The sequence below is a fragment of the Chenopodium album genome, chromosome 1 (genome assembly GCF_948465745.1).
Source record: "Chenopodium album chromosome 1, dcCheAlbu1.1, whole genome shotgun sequence".
NCBI classification, from domain to species: domain Eukaryota; kingdom Viridiplantae; phylum Streptophyta; class Magnoliopsida; order Caryophyllales; family Amaranthaceae; genus Chenopodium; species Chenopodium album.
Window position 1 is genome coordinate 1,051,976 of NC_137834.1, and position 21,306 is coordinate 1,073,281.

Sequence of the window (21,306 nt, forward strand, 5' to 3'; positions counted from 1 at the left end):
ATAAAAAGTGTGTTTCACTTTTTACTTTCAACTTTTTACTTTCAACTTTTCATAGATTTTTGGCAATGAAGGGATGTAAATAGAGGCACGAGTCAATCTTGTCAAAAAACAGGGTAAAGTTTAGATATTTTTTCATCATATAGGATTACCTTTGAATTTTTCATCATCAGACATTTTTTTAAAATTTTAATTTTGTAAAGGGAAGAGTTGTATACTTGTAGGCTTGAAAGTTATATATAACTGCAACTTTTTCACACTACAATTGTTATATCAGTTAATTTTGGTGTTTTTGAACCTTGAATTGCTAATTTACTACCTTATCTTTGAACAAAATTACAATCTTACACAAATCATATAGTCTCCGCATCAGTTATGTTGTGCGGTAACATTTTGTGGCTTTGAAAGAAGGCTAACAATCTCAGAAGTACACATACTAACGCATATTTTATATACTACCTCCGTTAACTTTTATTTGCAACTTTGGGGTATTATTTGTGAGATATAAAATATTTCAAAGTTGCAAATAAAAGTTAACGGAGGTAGTAAAAGAAAAAGTCGATTTGTATCCCCTTAGTATAAAACATAGATAAATACAGAGTACAACGTTTAAGAGTAGATTTTTTTAAAAAAAATACGAGTAATGATAAAAATGATTAGAAGAATGTAGCTAGAATGGGATTTTGGAGGGTTGTGATAAACTGTTTTTAAAAATGATGTTCTTAATGTATACAGTATAGCTGTATAGGATAGGAATATAATATACTAGTATCATAAATTTGAGATGGAAGAATGAGAGAAAAGGGTATTCAGCACATCATAATTGCGAAATACTCCGAATTTATACACCCTCTTCTAATTCTATACAAGGATATTAGATAATACTCCGTATATGTGACCTCTCTCTCGCATATATGGAGTACTCAATATGATACAAAATGGAATACGGCTAAACCCTTAGAAATCAGCTACTCGCTCTCAAGGAATGAGAGGTAAAAGAATAAGGTAATGCCTCCTATATATGCAATTCCTAAAAATGTGTATTCATCTACTACCTAAATCCTACATCTATGCAGAAGCAATGGTTGGTAGTCACTGTCAGCCGTCAAAAAAATTCTCAGCTCATACCATCTCCACAGCAGAAGGCGCGCTTGGTTTCTTGAAGTTTTTGCCATAAACACAACATGTCTCTTGGACCTTGATAGTGAGCAACAACATAACCGTCCTTGCAACCCTCGTTGTAGACTCTCATCTCTTTCTCATACCTGATCTCAAGCCCTTCTTTCTTCATGTCAGCAATCCAGATGCCCATTGCGACATCCTCCAACTTAAACATCTGGTGTTTACAAGAACCAGCATAAATGTTTTTAGAGTACAATAACACATGGCAACAAAATTTTATCAGCATTCAAACAGATATTCAATATTATTGTTGCACTAGGCTTCTCTCACCTTCAGTTGCCCATTTTGATGTCTCTTAGATACTGCTTTCGCAATGTCATGTGACACAACATAACCAGGACCATGTGCCCAAGGTGGGTAAGTTTCTTCAGGCCATTCCTTCAAAAACACACATCAAAGATTATCAGAAGCCATGAACATTAAGCATCTTTACACAGACAAGCATTTAGAATAGTATGATTTGATTGTAAATTGAGCAAACACGCCTAAGATATAAGCTTTTAAAAATAGCCTAATAAAACAGTGTTTTTGAAATATACAAGTACATATGTAAAATAATACACACTAAGACGTCGTTGAATCAGCCTTAGATGATTTTGAAGATGGATGTTCAATGGAGTTCTCAGATCAACACAACAGAGCAGACAGTAGATTTATGCAATGCTGAATGGCCAACAGAATTGATGATTTAAAATAATAGGCGTTATTTTCTTGTTATGAATAACCTTTCAGGCATGAGGATTACACAATAACAGGGAACCGTTGTGTATTTTAGTCTTTGGTAATTTCAGAATTTCAACAGAGAACTCATTAAGCATTGGCATAGGAGCTGATTAGCAGCTACTAGAAAAGAATACTCATGGAATCACTTAAAATAATTTAACATTGTATGCAACATTGAAATTTTACTAATAGCTTCTAATATTACCTCATTGCTAATAAACCATTTGCTGTCAGGACTCCGGTGAGGTCGTGAGTCAGAGTTAATGAGCCCATAAAGCAATCCACGGGTCACATTTATCTTATTCAAGGAAGCTATAACTTCATCAACACGAACAAAAGCATCGTCATCTGTCTTCATGACATATTTTGCTGAAACAACCTCCGTCTGTTGCATCATTGTGCCAGAGAAGTCAATGAGAAGTTCTATTGAAGTATTAATGTTTAAAAGACTAAATTTGACTACAATTATGTGAAAATGAAATCCCAACATATTAATGAAATATATTTCCTAAAGAAGTGTGTACTACAACTCATAGGATTCATGCACCCTTCTATACAATCACAAAATTGTTTCAAAAAGGTTTTGTTGGACATAGCAAATTCATAGATTAAAGTTAAAATTGAGCAAATCAATGAGAAAAGCAACTATCCAAAACAGCAATTTTTCTTTTTCTAGATTGATATGTTCAGACAAAGTGACAAGTCCCCAGGCTCCAACAAAATCGCATTTAGGAGACATTTTCCAACAAGTCATAGATTGAAACAACTTTTTTTCTACAATATTTTTTATGAAAGAACATAACTGATAGGAATATCCGATTCATCAAGGAACAGGGAAGACATAAATCAAACAAGACCTTACCCCAAAAACACAGATGGCCACAGTCTTCCATGTAATCAGACTATAATAATCTACAAATGGCATCAACTGCACATCTCCGTAAGTACGGGCTTCATTCCACAGTTCTTCATTCACTCTTTGGTTTTTATGCTGTAAAAATACCGCCTTTATAAGTAATTCTCATTCAAATGATTTGAGCGCATAAGGATTTCAATAATAGCTATCAATATCCTAGAATCCTACCATGATACACATTATTGTACAGAAAATCCCTGTTTTTTTTTTTTTTTGTTTTTTTTTTTTTTTTTTTTTTTATGCAACTATTCCAAGGGCTTTTTTTTATTGCAACAATTCCTAGGCCATTTCTTTTTTTAATTGCAACAATCCCTAGGCCGTTTTTTTATTTAAATGCAAAACTTCCTCAAATGGAATACTATTCCTTATGTCTTTCTCCTCACATGGTCCCCACTCTTACCCCATTCAAACTTTTGTAAGATTTCTCTCTCACATCTCTTACTGTTACATGGATTTGAAGGAAGGATTTGAAGTATATGGATTTGCATGAGGATGAGGCATTGAATCGTAAGGGATGGAGGAGGAAGATTTTTGTTGATGACTACACAGAATAATCACTTTTGGTTCATGTAGCCGACCCCACTTATGGGATTAAGGCTTTGATTGATTAATCTCTTACTTTTATTTTGCTTTTGACGGCCAGATGCAAATAGGAGTATTGCAACCCAATACATGAAACTAAACAGAATGGCGAAATTTGGAGTGACTATTGAAGTCACCATTCAACAGATCAAACAAAGTTTAGGGACTCACCAAACCAACAAAAAAGCGCACTGCAACTGACCCTGAGCGCACTTCTGGAAATTGCATCCACGTTCTTCGAACAGCCATGCGGCGCTTAAAGTTGTTTGCAGTAGAGAAAACCCCAATAAAAAGATCTAAAGCTTTTCCGTGTGGAATGGGAACAGCCTTCAGAGTTTCCAGATCACGAACATGCTCTATATCCTCAGATGTAGGTAGACCGCTTGCAATGATAGAAATTAACTGCAGATCTCCAGATATTCTAACTTCACTAACAAGCCAAGGCTCCAAGGTCTGAAATAATTGGAAAATGCAAGTGAATAAATTGAACTGGATTTTACCTCAAGCATCTAAAGTGCAATTCTAGAGAAATTTTGAAAACAGCACCTCACGATAAGCAAATGATGTTACATGCTTCCCATCAACTGTCATTTGTATCCCTTCTGAACCCACTCTAAGTGTTGCAACAAATGGATAGCTCTGTTTAAAAGGGAAGTATGGTCTTCTTTTGAACCCATCATGAATATGTGGAGATCCTTTAGAACCATTTACATGGGTGAACGCTTTCAATGTCTGATTGACATCCTTTCCCACCATTTCATTGCACTGATCAAGCTCATCCACTATAAATTTTGGAAGAGGGTCAGCTCCAAAGTCACATACAAATACCACATGGTTTCATTCACAAAAAATGTCAAATACTGAAGACATAACTTCAATATGGAAAATATAAGATAAAGTCAAGGTGGAAGTAGTCATATTGTTTATCAAGTTTCATAGTACAATAGTCATGATGGAGAACCTTACGATCTTACGCAGAAGTCTAAACCTCAATAAATGGGGAGTATGAGTCATCATTGCAAAATTAGGATAACACATACAAAGTATGAATCACGTCTGGGTAATGTACACTGTTTCCTCTAGTATGCACATTTCAGCTCAGCATCACCCAAAAGAACGTGATTGTAGGTTTGAATAAATATTGCGACAAGGAACTAAAGCTACAAACTCAAATAACACAAGAAATCTACAAAAGAAACATGATAATTTACTGGAACAGTGGATCCTGGACAATCCTAGCAACTACATTTTTGGACAATGACTGAACCTTACATAAAAATCTCATTCTTGTTTAAAGTTTCCTACACCTTCCAGTAGGGTCGTATTACTCATATAGCAGACCAGAATATAAAAGTATAGTGGCTCATCAAACTCCAACCACCAAATTCCAAGCACGACCACGAATTGCTTAAATGAAATTACAAAAGAATTTTCAGAGACATCCTTTGTTTTCCAGAAAACATAATGAATGATTTAGTTGAAAATGATTAAGAAAAGGGCATAAAATTTGAGTGTGGCATAGCAAGTAACTCACATAAATTCTTCACATGGTGGCAATCTATACTTTTACTAAATAATAAAAGAATAAAGCTTCACATAATCCCCGGAATAGAGAAACCTAGTTACCTTTTTTATTAGTGTCAGTTTCAGAATTCGGGCAACGCTCCTCTTCACCCCAGTCATGTGCAGCAGTCCAGGTGTTTTGAACAATAACAGGGTCCTCTGTTATCTGATCTCCATGTAACCTAACATTATAGTGCAGTATAATAGGTGGGTCTGGCTCTCCAGGAATATGTTCCCCAGTTAAGTCAATCCGGAAGTTGCCAAGAAGGCCATTTGGAATAGCAATAATTGTAACAGACGAACCTTGAGTCAATCCACAAGGGACCTCTAGCCTGAAATCACTATTGTTAAGTTCTAAGCCACTCATCTTCTTAAGATAGTGCGGACACTGTTTCTCCTTTGCTTTTACAGTAGTACTGTCATTTACATGAAGCTTTTCCTCTTCAATCACAGTCATAAGGCCACTCCATGCATGTGAAGCTTCTCTAGTGGCTTCTAGTGCATTTGGTAAAGACTGAGAATTATTTATCAAGTGCTTCAGCTGGTTCCAAGTCAGCAAAGAATGTTGCTCCACCTTCGTAAGGTTTCTCCAAATAAAGAGTCCGGACGTCAGAGTATCAGTAGAAATTACTTGGGTAGTAATCTTAGGACTTTGAACATCAGGTGTACCAGTAGAGCTTATCCATTCAAGAGGATTAGTGTTAACCCATTCAAATGGATTAGTGGCATTGAACGTTAAAGAAGCAGTCAAGGAACTTGGCCCTAGAGGGTTTTGCATGATGGTGTATCGTAGCACCAGCAGCATGAAGATAGAGGAAACTATAACACCAACATACCATTTCTTCATGTCTTTCATTATTAGCTCCAATAAATAGAGTCAATCACTTTGTGCAGAAAGGTAGTGCTTAAACGTGACAACCTCAAACCAAATAGCACATGAAGCCAAAGGCGATGAGATATCATACAGCTATACTACAATGATCAACTGATCAGTCTTTGAAAGCAGACATGAACCAGACCATTGACCACATTCATGTAACCATTTTCTGATCTTCAAACAGCATTTTCTTAGTGTAGAAATCTGTAAGAGTAGTAAGACCAAATTCCATAATTAAAGAACAGATTATCAGACTAGTTCCTTAAAGACTATAGCAACGACTACTCAACCCATGTCCTGAAAACCAATTTTAGAGCACAAGGTCATAAAGGAGGTACAAACAAACCACAGAAAACCATGCAACATCAACACAAAGTTACAACATAAAAATTAAAAGCATAATGGATACTCTCATTGTCTGCTTGTCGTTCAGCTTAATAAAACCATGTTGAAAATAATGAATACATCTATTATCGTTTCTCTATCAAAAAAATTCCTATACAGTTTTTACTTCTTTAACTAGTTACATACTTTTTAGTTTTTACTGCCTCAACTAGTTACATACATCGAATAAGACATTGCTACAGATGATTAAGCAAAGTATAAATCATAATATATACTTGTATACAATTTGTATGACCAACAAATTCGAAGCAACAAAACACAAGCACATTCATGGTCCGCTCACTAAACATCAGATGAAAAAACTAGAGTATGGATTTAGATTTTGTATCAGGCCATTACACTTAGACAGATTAATGCATGTTGTAGAGGTTTTTGAAGTGTTCAAGTAACAAAATCCAGAAATCTGGTGCTGAGATTCAAAAATTAAATGGTCAAATAACAAAGATAAACTCCAATGTTACTGTGATTATTGCAACTACTAATAAAATATGCAAATCAAAATGTTGCCGAGAAAGAAAAAATACATTAAATTTACCACCCAAAACCATTTAGGAAACCCCACAACAAATTTATTAAACAATTTATTAAACAAAATTCATTCCACTATAATATTAAGTATAAGTATCCAGCAAATTATAAAAGGCTTCCAATTTCAGTAGTTCAATAGAAAAATCATCAATGATTCTAGCACTAGTTTTGACAGATTCAAAGTTAGCTTCTTGATTAGTGGGTTAATGTCTATCGGGTCGAACCCGAGACCTCAGATCGAATCTCGTCTACTTCATTGTCATTTACACATTGCCCAATTTCTAGCCACTGTAAAGAGACACTAGTCACTAAGAAAATTATGAATAATTTCATCTAATAAATTAATTTTCCACCCAACAAAACCCCACCAAAATAAAAGCGAGAAAGACCAAAACTTTACATCAAATTAACAAATACAGAAGATCCCATTAAACATCACATTGAACCACAATTGGCATAAAACTAAATAACATTTTATGGGTAATTTTTGATACAAAAATCACTAATAAAAACTGCCTAAAAACTAACGCTTGAAGTTCAATTTAAAAGCAAAATGACAATTAAAAGCAGAAATTAAAATTGCATAAATTAAAAACTCACCTGGAATTTGAAATGGAATAACTTCAGAAGACAAAGATGATGGTAGAAGAGAAAGAGAAAGATAAAGAGAGAGAAATTTAAGGGGACTTTAATTGGTTTGAATAGTGGTCTTCAAGTCTACGCTTTAATGGTGGTACTACCAAAAAAAAATTAGAATAAAAAGAAAAAGAAAAAAAAAACGAAAAGAAAATTGAGTAATTTTGACTAGTCGAGAGTAGGTTTTAAGGTAGCATAATTTTGACAAGTTCTACAACTTCTACCCTTAAAACGTTACAAGTATTCTTTTTTGGGGAATTTATTTATAGTCAATAAGTAATCCATTAATATTATCTACTTCTTATAATAAAGTTTTAATAATAGACTTAATTCATAATTGGCGTTCTTCAATTAAGTCGGTCCAAACTTCAAATTCCTAGTGGACTACATTTTTCCTAATCTAGGTATAAGTTATAGGTTTTCCTTAACTAAATAAAAATAAAGTTTTTGAATTGAATATCGTTTATGGTTGAAATAATATTACATCATGGGAGCAATGAGAAGTTTCATATTGATAAAAAGAATGAATTGATGATAAAGTAGTGTACAACCCGGGCATTGCACCGGGTTACCACTTTAATTAAATTGGTTATATTTTGAGATAAATTTTAATCAAATTTCAAAACATATCTCTAAATCTCTAATACTACCTCCGTTAACATTTACTTGCAACTTTGGAATATTTTATGTCACTCAAACAATACCCCAAAGTTGCAAGTAAATGTTAACGGAGGTAGTACAAAATTAGTTAGAAACTGATGTGCTTTTGTGACGATTTTAACTATGTAGCAGTAAGCATGTAAATAACTAATAATAATATTGGTATTTTTTTAAAAAAAGTTATAATCTAATTTTTTTTTGAATAAAATTATAATTCAATTTATACATATGAATTATTGGTATTTTATCGAAACTAAAACTCTCAATTAACAATTTTTTTAAAAATTTTATCCAAATTTAATTGAAAATAGAATTTCAAACTAAATTTTTTTAGGAAAAATTGACATTTACTACCGGCGAAAGTACCTTGTGTTACATTTGCTACCCGTTTAATTTTTTTTATTTATTTTGCTACCACCTAAAATCAAATAGTTAAAATTTCACTACCATTTAACGGAAACCGTTAAGGTTCCGTTAACTTTATCCAAAAAAAAATAATAATAAATAAAAAAAAATTAACCCAGCCATCCCTGCCACCCCCTCCCCTCCCTGCCACCCCTTCCCTTTCCCCCCTCCTCCCTGCCGGCGCTCAGATCTTCGGCCAGCGCCGGCGCGGGCGCGAATCCACCCCCTCCCTTTCCCCCACCTTACGCAGCCCCCCTTTCCCTTTCCCCCACCCTTACGCAGCCCCGACCCCCACCCCGAACCAATCACCCCCCCTTCCCCTTCCCCCCCACCGGAATCCGCTCCCCAGCCCGTTCCTCCACCGAAATCGACCCCCCTCCCCTTCCCCCCTACCCTTTTCGGCCTTCCCTTAACCCTAAATCATCACCCTAGAACCACCATAATCGAAACCCTAAATTCGTTTTGGGTGGTTTTGGGGTGGTGGTTTAGTGTTAGGGAAGTCCTAAAAGGGTAGGGGGAAGGGGAGGGGGGGTCGATTTCGGTGGGGGAACGGGCTAGGGGGCGGCATCTGGTGGGGGAGGGGTGGTTTTGGTTCGGGTAGGGGTCGGGGCTGCGTAGGGTGGAAAGGGAGGGGGGTGGGTTCGCCGCGCCAGCGCCGGCATGCAGGGGGGGAGGTGGCAGTGACTCGGTGAGGGTGGAAGAGGGGTGGCAGTGAGGGGGAGGGGTGGCTGCAAGGTGGTTGAAACGGTGGCTAAACCCAACTAACGGAAATGGTAACGGTGTAAGCAATTGGTAGTGAAATAAATATTTTAGAGATTTGGGTGGTAGCAAAATAAAATAAAAATATTAAACGGGTAGCAAATGTAACACAAGGTAATTTCGCTGGTAGCAAATGTCAATTTTTCCATTTTTTATCCTATGAAATCTATCTAAATATATTCAACGTGGCGCGATACTTGGCGAAAAGTTAAAACACCAAGTGTCGCAATGTCGTAGACCAGTTAAAAGTTTAGCTTTATATATTAGTTATATGATATGATGATTTGATTTGCCCTTTATCCATTTTTTTTTAATACTTGTAGTTAGTTGTCAACTATCCGTACATATATGACTTGCAATATTATTTCTCTCCCAAAAGAAATACTTCCTCTGTTCTATTAATATTGCAACAAGGAGGAAATTACGCATCCCTATGCACATTTTATATGCTAAATATCTATAATTGTGTAAGGGTAAAAATTATAAAAAGTTGATATTGTGAAAGTATTTTATGAGACGAATCCAACAAGATCCCACATGACTATATTTTGCTTAACGTATAAATCATATTATATGGTCAAACAAGAGTGATGAATAGTGTAAAAAGTCCATTGTTGTAATATTAATTGAACGGAGGAAGTAATTTTTTAACAATTGAAGTAAACTAAGCTAATCCCTATGACTTTTCTTTATTTTAGATTAGTCAAAAGAAATTAAATTTTTATATTCACAAGAAGTGAGTTAAGCACACAATTAGGTACTCAATTCTTTAAAATTTCACCTTTTAGGTACTCAATTATTTTTATTTTGCTTTTGGGTACTGAGTTAAGAATTCAAGTGAAAAAAATTAAATCAACCAAAGAATTGAGTACCTTGGGTTAAAGAATTTAGTACCCTTGGTTAAGTATGTGGGCCCCACCCGATTTAAAAATTAATATTTATAAAAAAAAATGTATGAAGCACAAGTTTGAAGATATATAAATTATTTTTTGTTATTTTTGTATGAAGCACAAGTTTGAAGATATATAAATTATTTTTTTTATATGATGCATAATATAAAAAGACTGCAAGAAATGAAGATCTTCTCTCCTTTGAACTCATGTACAAGTTCAAGTTCACTTTTTTTTTTTTTACTTCGATGATACATTTTTACAAGGCTTCCATAATTTTTGTTTTTGGTAGATTCAGGTTCATAGCAGGAAGCTTAATGTTTTCTATTGCATACTAACTTCAAGTGTAAACAGCAAATTCATATGCTTGCATTTTATGAAGTCATGCATAGTAATTGTCGGTCTTCTCTGCCTACGTTAGAATTGCCACTTCCCCAGCGTATGAATCATAGTAATATGATCAGAGCTCCTTTTCCTAAAGTAAGCAAATGTAAGTTTGGGTTTTTGCAAAAGCCTTTATTCTTGTTTTGTTGCTTATTCTTTAGCTGGAACTGTTTTCTGGTGATTTAATTTTTTGGAATGATCATATTACTATGATTCATTTCCTTTGGGTCTTTGAAACTGTCCTTATTCAGGATGATATTGTGTTTACACTAAAAAAAATTTTGATGAATTTTCTGCCAGGTTCATGCCTAATTTCTTGCTGTTTTGGATGAAACCAACGGCTAGTTTCTTAGTCTAATTTAATACATTTTTTTTATAAATATTAATTTTTAAATCGGGTGGGGCCCACATACTAACCAAGGGTACTAAATTCTTTGACCCAAGGTACTCAATTCTTTGGCTGATTTAATTTTTTTGGCTTGAATTCTTAACTCAGTACCCAAAAGCAAAGTAAAAAGAATTGAGTACTTAAAAGGTGAAATTTTAAAGAATTGAGTACCTAATTGTGTGGTTAACTCACAAGAAGTGCATTATGGTTTGTCTAGTTTCAAATTGATGATATCTCTAGAGATGGCCTTGATTGAATTATCAGGGTACCTATTTAAATTGTGAACCATATTTGCCATTTAAAAAAAAAAAAAAAAAAAAAAAAAAAAAAAAAAAAAAGGAAGAATGTGGTGGTGGGAAAGGGGTTACCTAGAGAGGGAGCAGGGTTGGCTGGAATGGGTTTTACTTGTTTGTGATGTCTCAATTTGTTGGACTTAGTAATGCAACTAGAAAGATTTTATCTCATATTTAATCAGATTGGTTCATCCGACCGAATAACTCTTTAGTTAAACACTCATTATTGCCGTACATGGTCGTGTACCTTGTATTACACGACCGTGTAATATAAGTGGATGTGTACCTTACTTTACACGGTCGTGTGGCTTTGCATACAAATCTATTTACTCAGTTCGTCAACCAAGAGAGAGAGTCCACTTTACAAGTCCAAAGGGGGTTCCATCCCAAAATCATATGGCAATAGCAAGAGTAGCCCCTTAACCTTATAAAGTGATTAACTCTCTCTTCTTCAACTAATGTAGAACATTTTACATGTGGTGATATTCTAAAGGTTTATTCTTCAACATGAACTTTATAAATACATACAGGGGTTATATTCTAAAGGAATTTTTTTTTACGGGTTACTCTAGAGTTGTGTCTCACACTTGCTCGATTATTGTTTTTCTTTACTTTTTCACTAGAATAAATCATGTGCAAATATTTTTTTGGGCAATCAAACAAGAGCAAAAGGAATAATTTCTCAAAAACTACTTCTTCCGTTTTTTTAGTGGACATGTTTTGACTTTTAATACTATTCATAAATCTTACTTGAGTAGCTTATGTGATTTATATTTAAGACAAAATATATTCATTTGGAGTCTTGTTTGAATTAACTCAAAATATATTTTCATAATATCACTTTTTTATAATTTTACTTATTGATAATTAGATATATTGATCATTAATTTAGTGCCTTTGCAAAGGTGAAAGAAGAAATGTGTCAACTAAAAAAACGAAGGAATAATATTGAAATATATGTGTTCCATGATTTGTTGTTCATGCTTCTATAATGACTTTATATGTTTAAGGATGGTTCTATGTAGAATCAGGACGGAATCCTACCGAATTTTAAATTTGATGAATCTAGATCCACAGCAACAAGTTCAATTGTATATATGATGCACTCACATATATGATTTAAATTGCATCATCAATGGCAACAAAAAATAAATAAATAAAAATAATAATAATAAATAAATAAATAAAATAATTGTTTTGTTTTGCTCCCTATTCACCCTCCCACCAATAATACATGTATGTCCTTCTCGTTGTAGCACACATCATGAAAGTAAGCATCAATATGAATATGATGGTCACACCTCCTCATGAGATGCCTTGACTCCACGGTTGCTTGGACGTTTTTTTTTTTCTTTTTCTTTCCCATTTATTTTGTATTTTAGTATGTACCAATATTTATTTATTTCCATTTCCCTTCCTTGGGCAAATGTTGAATTAGGAGCCTAGGAAGTGAAAAATTGTACGTACTGTATTTATTGGATGTTTCTATGATTGCAACTTTTCCTAATTAATTGGTCAACATAACTCAAAATTGATGATTCCTTGCATAAATTAAATTCATAATTCTTGTCAAAAGCTGACAATTTTTAATTTCCTTGTTTCAAAGAAAATAAAATGACAAATTTTTCTTTAAATAAGTGATAATTTTAATTATTGAAAATCATGGTTATTCTACTCTAGAAGTCTATGACAACCATGAAACATGCATAAGAATAAAAAGTAAAGTTGATAATTGAATGGATGCATGATCATGAGGGAATATTTGAATGGATAAATTGGATTTCTTCTTCTGCTTGAATGCCTTAATCGATTAATCTCATAAGTGAGGGTAGCTAAATAAACCAACATGAAGATTTCCCGGAGGTCATCCATTCTAGTACTATTCTCAATCATCTGGCTCATGTCAAGTGATGTGATAAAGTTTTACACGGGCTGTTAATGGTCTACTGTAACCCCCCTGTTTTATCCAGGCTTGGGCCGTTGGCAGCAGGTAACCCAGTAACATAAAAGTTATACCTCTAAGGATCTGTTCTCATTGAATGAACTCAGCTGAACTGAACTGAACTGAACTGAGCTGAACTGAACTGAACTGAAATGAATATTTTATAAGAGAAGGAAATTATGAGCTAAACTGAACTAAATTGAACTGCACTGAACTGAGATGAACTGAACTGAACTGAGCTGAGTTGAATTGAACTGAACTGAGCTGAGTTGAATTGAACTGAACTAAATTTCAACGTAAGAGAACAGACCCTAACACAATGTTTTGTAAAAAGTAGTTAAACCCCATTTGTTACCTAAACTCCTAAATTTCTAATTTTGCAAATCAAGTTGCTGTTAATTTATTATTCAATGGAAGTTAGGGAATCCGTAGCATTTTGTACTTTGTATGTAACATAACGTCCAACGGAAAAAGGTCTTCATCATAAAATTTGTTGGCTATTGATACAATTTGTAAAGTATGATAATGAGGAAATATATTTAAACAAATTAAAACTATTTTTTTTTTCTTTGAAGGGGATGTTTAAACTTACACTAAACTTAACAAGACACAATGATTATCTCTTTTCTTAAATTGGGGTTTGCCTATTGTAAAGGTGTAAAGGAGATGTTTTGTTGCGTGCTTTTTCAAGTTCATCAGCAGACAACTTTCACTTTTTTTCTTTCTTTTTTTTTTTTTTTTTTTTTTGGTTGTTGTCAAAGTTATAAATCCACTATTGGTGTTGCACCACGTGTACAACATCATCTACTACAATATCCAAATAACATATCCTTGAACTTATCTAAGATTGGATTTTTACGTTATTATTACTAGAGTGCATCTGTACTAATGCACAGTATTTAGTATTTATGTATTATGTATAGTTAGATAGAAGAAAATTGTATAGAAGTGAAAGTTATAAAAATATTTTTTTTAGACTTTTGGAGAAATTTATTGAAAAGTTAGAAAAAGGGCTTTTAAATTATATAAAAGATTTGTTATGATTTAGGGCATGTTCTTATTGACTGAAATGAACTGAACTGAACTTATTAGAGCTGAACTGAACTGAATATTTAATAAGAGAAAGAAATTAGGAGCTGAACTGAACTGTACTGAACTTATTAGAGATGAACTGAACTGAACTTATTAAAGCTGAACTGAAAATAATCGTATGAGAACAGACCCTTAGCTTTACGTTTCAGTTAAACTTGGGCATTTTTTTTTACCTCAATGTATAATGTAATTATGCTATCATAAATATATAAAATGATAATTGTAGATTCATTTTAAAATAATTTTGTTTGTTTTTAAAATTTATACTCCGTACATACAAGTGCAATATAATTTAAAGAAAGAGAAAATTTATTTTGTTTTGTTTTGTTTTTTTTTTACTGGATATTTTTTTGTTGGTTAAAAAACTACTTGTATATTTTTTATATATGAAAGTGCTTTTTATATAAATTATAAATCTCTTATGATCTCCTCCCCCCACAAAAAGTTTGTCAAAAAAAAAAAAAAAAAAAAAAAGGTGCAACATAAAGCCTTAATTTAGGCTGGCTCGCATTCTTTTCACTTTTAAAGTATTTTACTATGTACTCCCTCCGTCCCCGAAAGAACGATTCATTTGGGTTGATTTCGCAGGTATTAAGAAACTTAATTTGCAAGTACAAATGTATGGGAAAACACAAATCAACAATAATTTGCAATTAATATCTAGAGAGAGAAAGTCCTAGATTTAAGTTTTTATCTTTATCATATGCCTAATAAACATGATGTAATAATGCACTAATCCATGTGATGCTTTATTAGCCAATAAGATTAAAGTACGGAGTATTGTTTTACAACAACCAATATAATTAAAATACACAAGATTGCCAAGCTGACACTTTTAAAAGGAAGGGAAATGAATAGATATTGGGAAAAATGGATCATTCTTTTTAGGACTAAAATTAGACCAAATAGATCGTTCTTTCGGAGACGGAGGGAGTACATAAAATTGACATATTAGTCTAAACTTTATGTCAAATTGTCAAGAGTTAAAAAAAAACCTTATCCAAACTTAATTTCCCATAATCAAACTTATATAATTAATTGAACTTCAAATTTTACATAAAAGTTTGGTGTAGTTGTGAATTGAAGATTAAAATAAAATAAATATTCACCTTAAGTAAGGGCTTGGAAAATAAGGATTTATTTTGTTCACCTTATTTTCACTTATTTTAATTCAAATTTTACAATTTCATATAAGTTTAGTTTAGTAATTAATAGGGGTTAACCATGTACAAGTTACCACAAAAATAAATTTTACTGTAATAAGTATAGATAAGTGAAAATCAGGTGAATTGAACACACAATAAGTAATAGACATGTGCATGTAAAAGGATTAGTAATTTGTAATAATCATGTGAGGATTACCCAACAAACTATCATTACACAATTATTATTGTGCTTTAATTTGTCTTTAATTGTGGTGGAAGTATTTTTTATTTATTTATTTATTTTTTTTTATCAAAATAAGTGCGAAACGTAATTTCCAACTTTTGACTCCACTGAGGAACATGTCGGCCAAATCACTGCCTATGGATTCCAAAATTCCACACCAGGAGTTTTATGGCTTTGGCCGTGGCAATTTGCAATAACTTAACCAAATTTGATTTTTAATCAAACGTATTAAAAACAAGTGTTATTTCTCTTAGAGTGATTTCTCACAATATTGTCAAAATAAAAATAAATTCTTCTAGTGTGCCGGTTTTAAAACTCGAATAATTGAGTCACACAAAAAAATATATAAAGAAAGTGAAAACTCAAAACTACGTACCTTACCACTTCGGCACTTAACAATGCTATATTTTTCATAAAATAAGAGTCTGTTTGATTTAGTGAAACAAGTGAACTGAACTGAAATGAATTAAGCTGAAATGAATTGTCTATGAGAGAAGGAAATTAGGAATTGAACTGATTGAAGCTGAACTAAACTAAAATTAAGCTGAATGGAACAAATCCTAAGTTGTTGTAGAAAAACATTAGGACATTGGACTTGTTGATGATGATGACGGCTGATCTAGAAAGGCTACCTGAAGATAAAAGATACTCCGCTCCCACTATCATTATGTATTTGCTCTATTGCAGATAATTAATATTTATAACTTTGACCACCATATATCATTAGTAATAGTATATGAGAAATACTATAGTCGTGTGAGATTTTCTTAAATTTGTTTTATCATCAACTTTTAAATATCACATTGATTTTCTTAAATTCATTTCATTATCAACTTTTAAATATCACATTTTTATAATTATTACATAAACCGAGATAAGTTTATGTTTAAGAACTAAGACATGTTTGAAGACCACAACTGTTATGAAGATATATAAAGCTGTTATATTACAAGTGTACATATTTGTAAGAGAATTTGGACAACCCAAATATCCAAGACAATCAATGCAAAGCATCTAACCACGCCCACTAATTCCTAAACTAGTGAAATTAGGTCGAGGAACAAGGCCCAATATATGTTCACAACATGGATTTCAATTGGCCCAATATATGTTCACAACATGGGTTTCAATTGGCCCAATAATACGTTTCATCTGTTAATGAGCTGAACAGTTTTTTTTTCTTAACTTCTGCAGCCCTGGCCTGGGTTCCCAGTCTCCGTCGAGAGAGACAGAACTTTTTACCCTTATTCCGTAATTGCTACCTTCATTTCCATATTTATGGGTTGGTTAGCGGTTTAAATATCGGTTAGTGATATGTTTCAAAAAAAAAAAAAAGTATCGGTTAGTACAAAGTACATTAGTCAAAAACCGTAGTGCAAAAATTCATCTATAACTCACTTTGTTAGTTTGAGGTTATGAGTTCGAACCCCAACTACATTTGTTTGAAATTAGGGGATACCACTACCTCCCCCCTCTACTCCCAGGCACTGACATGCAAAGCTGAATCGACTTAATGTAAAAAGTCAAAATATACAGTTAACCATTCTAGAAATGGGGGAATATATAGGAACTTGAAGAATCCGCAATTGATCTATTTAATTTTGGAGTGAATTTGTGTATTACAATTTACAAAGTACAGTATATTATTTTGGTTGATATTGGAGTAATTCCACATTCTCCTTGAGTTGAAGAAAAAAAATATGATACTCATAGCTAATTTAGAAGGAGACATTCAGAAACTAAAAATGGAAGGAAAGATCAAACAAGTTGGAGTAGCTAGTTGGATCAAACAAGTGGAGTAGTATTATATAGTCTATACATTCAAGGTTGTCAATTTTATTTTTGTGAAGGTATAAGTTACAACTTAAACTACTTATGCACTTTAATAGTTTTTTAGTTAAAATACTAACATTAGGCGTATCTTATCGATCATCATGCTTGGTATACATAGGGTGCTAATCAAAATTTTCCAATACGTAGTCATTACTAAAAGAATTTGGTCTTTTGGTTAGGTTATATTGAGGGATACCCAGTTAATTCCCCAGATAAACAAAATGGGGGGTATAATTGTATTTTTAAGTATCAGTGGAAGGGTATATGCGTTTTTTCATGTACTAGTTGAGGGGTACATGTGTAATTTCCTCACCAAACAGTAAAAGCAAAAAGCAAACAATAATTGGACATCTCACCAAAAGTACTGAATAAATGACCCTGTTTTTTCAATATATTTACAAAAATGCCATCAAATTAACAAAAATTCGTTTATTTCGTAGATTAACTTGTATTTTCCTGGTTATATTTGATTCTGTACACAACCCTAATTCTACATGTTTTCGAAATAGTACAGTACAAGGCCATGTTATTTATTTTCCCTACTGAACTGTATTGATTTTGTACCAGATTGATCTAATAAGTTTCGACTTTGTTCATGTTAATTAATAGGAAAATTTGCCAATTACTACCGCAAGTTAATACTACTTTGTAAATTACTACCGCAAATTAAAAAAAGTTGTGAATTACTACCGCAAAAAATTTTAAGATGTTGCGATTACTACCAAACCCTCATAAAACCCAACTATGACGTCATTATATCACTTTAACCCGTGTTTAATAGGGATATAATGACGTCATAGTTGGGTTTAATAGGGGTTTGGTAGTAATCGCAACATCTTAAAATTTTTGCGGTAGTAATTCACAACTTTTTTAATTTGCGGTAGTAATTTACAAAGTGGTATTAACTTGCGGTAGTAATTGGCAAATTATTCTAATTAATAATCATGTTTGAGCGTCATTCAAAAACTATGATAACAATAGTTCATCTTTATTTTGTTTAATATAAGGATCACAAATTCACAATCACATAGGTTGACTTAACTTGTTTATTTAAAAGACAGGGTAATATATTTCGGAGTACTACAACGTAAAACATAATGTCTCAGAGATTGAGATACATTTTAGTTGAATATTATTGAACTTATACGATGAAATAAAGTACATAATTAATAAGGGAATTACATCTTAAAGTAATATAATTGACAATAGGAATAGTGGTAGCTTAATTGTACTAATTAAGTAATTATACTTCAAAACAATTGAAGTAATAACTAACCACATTAATTATTTGTCTTAATTAATAATAGGAGGAGAATTGGATATTGTTGTCGCAATTACCACGTCCACTAGGAAGGTAAGGGCATTGGATGAGTTTCTTCCCCGATTTATCGGAGCATAGAGTGACTTGCCAAATTTGCTTGTTACCTTGAGCATTTGTGTTACAAACAATCCATGGATGAAACCCGGTGGCTCGAGCAATGGCGGTCTTGATGGTCTTGAGAGGGTAAAATCGATTATCCGGTCGGATCCCATATCTCGCTAGGGCTTGTAAGATATTAACCTTCTTCTTAAGGTACAAGGCACCCTCAAAGTAGTCAATTTCACCTAGAATGTCTTTGGTGCACGTACCATGCTTATTCCACAAATGCACCCAAAATTTCCTTCCGATTTGTGGGCATGTAAATGTTGGCCATGATTCTTGTAGCCTCTTCTCCATGTACTTAATCTATACATTAATTAAGAGAAATTAAAGTTTAATTAGAATTTAAAATAAGAATTATAACTAATTAGTCAATCTACTAATCTAGGCTTCATTTCGCATCAAAAAAAAAAACTAATCTAGGCTTCATTTTGACTTAAGCATTAACTTTTGTGTACCTAAATTTTTTGGTGTACTTTTTAATTTAACATGCAAGTCAATATTATTTTTAATCCGGTCAATGGTTTAATTAAACAAAAAAAAATTATAGAATTGCACAAAATGATCATTATTGAATTGGTTAAATAGGATTAATTGCATGCATTAGTGTAGAAGATTTACCCGGCCAACATCATAATTGTCATCGCCACAATTGTAGGGGAAACTACCATCGTTGTAGTAAGGCCATAGCCCATAAATTGTAAAATCTGGTTTTGGCTTCCCGGTTGGTGGGTCGCAACATTTTGTCCCTCTTTGGTTACAGTATGATCCTAGCCACTGTATGAATTAACGAGTTCAATAGGGCACACCAACTTGAAAAAATAATACTCGTAATAATGTGTAAATTAAAGAATGTTACTACCTCGTATCAAATAGTGCAAAAGATAAAAACCAACACGAAAAATGTACCTGTTGCACAAAGTAGAAAGCACGTAAACCACCAGTTCGATAGCCAAGAGCACCCGTTGATAAACTTAACATTATAACAACCTTAAAAATCATCAAGCTCCTATTTTCTGCCATTTTCTAATTCTTCTTATCTTAGCTTAAATTTTGTATGATGAGATGCTTAAGCTTAATTTGATGAAATATAATGAGGAGATATGCCCGTTATATATAGTATTTGGAAGTAGGGATGGAATACATATCCACCACCTTAGAAATTGTATTTAAAATTATGTTATACGATTGTTACATTAATTACATAATAACGTGTGTCTAACCTAGTGGCATCAAATTATATGGAGAATAATTATTAGGTTGAATTAGGGTACCGCGTCATTGTGATCCAATACAATTGCATGCATATTCTTCATCTACTAGTTTTAAAATGTTGATCAAATGATGAACGAGTATAATTTTAATTTAAGAAAATTTTAACATAAATTATTAACATGACGTAAACTCTTCATGCTATTAAATTGTACAACTTTAATCTCAACTACGGAACTACCCAATATCAAGCTTAATTTTATTAACAATGCGCACTATAATGTGACATACAATGAAAATTTTTGCGAAAATAATTTTCAACCATATTATAAAAAAAAAACGATTAAATTAAAAGAATATTGTAATAAATCCAACTTTTTATAGTTCATGGATTCATGCAATGTAGAGTTGTCAATTCGGATAAACTGGTCGGGTAAGAGTGGGTCAGGTCAACTTGGGTTGGGTCAATTCAAATTAATTCCATAACCTATGCGGGTCGGGTTTGGGTTGGGTCTTGCTTGAGTCGGGTCCCATCGGGTTATACTTCTTATTGGGTTTGGGTCGGGTTAATAACAGGTCGGGTGAACAATAGGTCGGGTTTAATTCGGATTTTCATGGGTTAAAACATGTTAGGGTAATTCTCGCGCTCGAGTCAGGTTCGATTCAAGTCAATAATTTGCGGGTTAGAATCAAGTCGGGTCATTTTCGGGTTTGAGTCGGGTTCGGTTCAAGTCAATAATTTGCGGATTATAATCAGGTCGGGTCATTTTCAAGTCGGGTCATTCTCGGGTTCAAGTCGGGTTCAGTTCAAGTCAATAATTTGCGGGTTATAATCAGGTTGGATCATTTTCAAGTCGGGTCATTGTTGGATTCAAGTCGGGTTATGTTCAAGTCAATAATTTGCAGGTTACAATCAGGTCGGGTCATTTCCAAGTCAGGTCATATCACTACGTGAAAAAATGTATTTGGCACCGGTTCAAACCCGGCCTAAGGCACCGGTTTGAACCGGTGCCTATTTGGGGGGTGCCAAAAAGGGGTTTAAAAAGGCACCGGTTCAAACCGGTGCCAAAACTTGAAATTGGCACCGGTTAACCGGTGCCAAAACTAGATTTTAAAAAATGTGGAATTGTTTTTGGCACCGGTTAACCGGTGCCAAAAGTGCCAAATATTATAATTTTTTTTTTTTTTTTTTTTTTTTTTTAGAACAGCAAAAAATTAAAAATCTGACTT

At 33.2% G+C, this 21,306-nt stretch overlaps 2 protein-coding genes across 2 annotated transcripts; both read right to left on the reverse strand.

Annotated features, from left to right (window-relative positions):
• Positions 1 to 820: 820 nt before the first annotated feature.
• On the reverse strand, positions 821 to 7,511 carry LOC145618195 (beta-1,3-galactosyltransferase GALT1-like). The gene is made up of 8 exons (XM_081673295.1): positions 7,374 to 7,511; positions 5,027 to 6,044; positions 3,947 to 4,182; positions 3,572 to 3,853; positions 2,765 to 2,893; positions 2,108 to 2,287; positions 1,450 to 1,557; positions 821 to 1,333 (listed from the first exon to the last, which is right to left on the reverse strand). The coding sequence occupies exons 2-8, from the start codon at positions 5,817 to 5,819 to the stop codon at positions 1,115 to 1,117; spliced, it is 1,947 nt and encodes a 648-aa protein (XP_081529421.1). The 5' UTR covers positions 5,820 to 6,044; positions 7,374 to 7,511; the 3' UTR covers positions 821 to 1,114.
• Positions 7,512 to 18,741: 11,230 nt separating this feature from the next.
• On the reverse strand, positions 18,742 to 19,887 carry LOC145619207 (ribonuclease 3-like). Its single transcript, XM_081674216.1, has 3 exons — positions 19,774 to 19,887; positions 19,486 to 19,641; positions 18,742 to 19,170 (listed from the first exon to the last, which is right to left on the reverse strand). Exons 1-3 carry the CDS (start codon positions 19,885 to 19,887, stop codon positions 18,742 to 18,744), a joined length of 699 nt encoding a protein of 232 aa, XP_081530342.1.
• Between the last annotated feature and the right edge of the window lie 1,419 nt (positions 19,888 to 21,306).

Coding starts and splice junctions, on each gene's coding strand:
- LOC145618195 (XM_081673295.1), bottom strand. CDS start 5,819: ATGAAAGACATGAAGAAATGGTATGTTGGTGTTATAGTTTCCTCTATC. Junction 3,854..3,946: donor CATCATTTGCTTATCGTGAG/GTGCTGTTTTCA, acceptor CAATTATTTCAG/ACCTTGGAGCCTTGGCTTGT. Junction 2,894..3,571: donor TGCGCTTTTTTGTTGGTTTG/GTGAGTCCCTAA, acceptor GTATTTTTACAG/CATAAAAACCAAAGAGTGAA.
- LOC145619207 (XM_081674216.1), bottom strand. CDS start 19,887: ATGGCAGAAAATAGGAGCTTGATGATTTTTAAGGTTGTTATAATGTTA. Junction 19,642..19,773: donor CTTTCTACTTTGTGCAACAG/GTACATTTTTCG, acceptor TAATTCATACAG/TGGCTAGGATCATACTGTAA. Junction 19,171..19,485: donor ACAATTATGATGTTGGCCGG/GTAAATCTTCTA, acceptor ATTAATGTATAG/ATTAAGTACATGGAGAAGAG.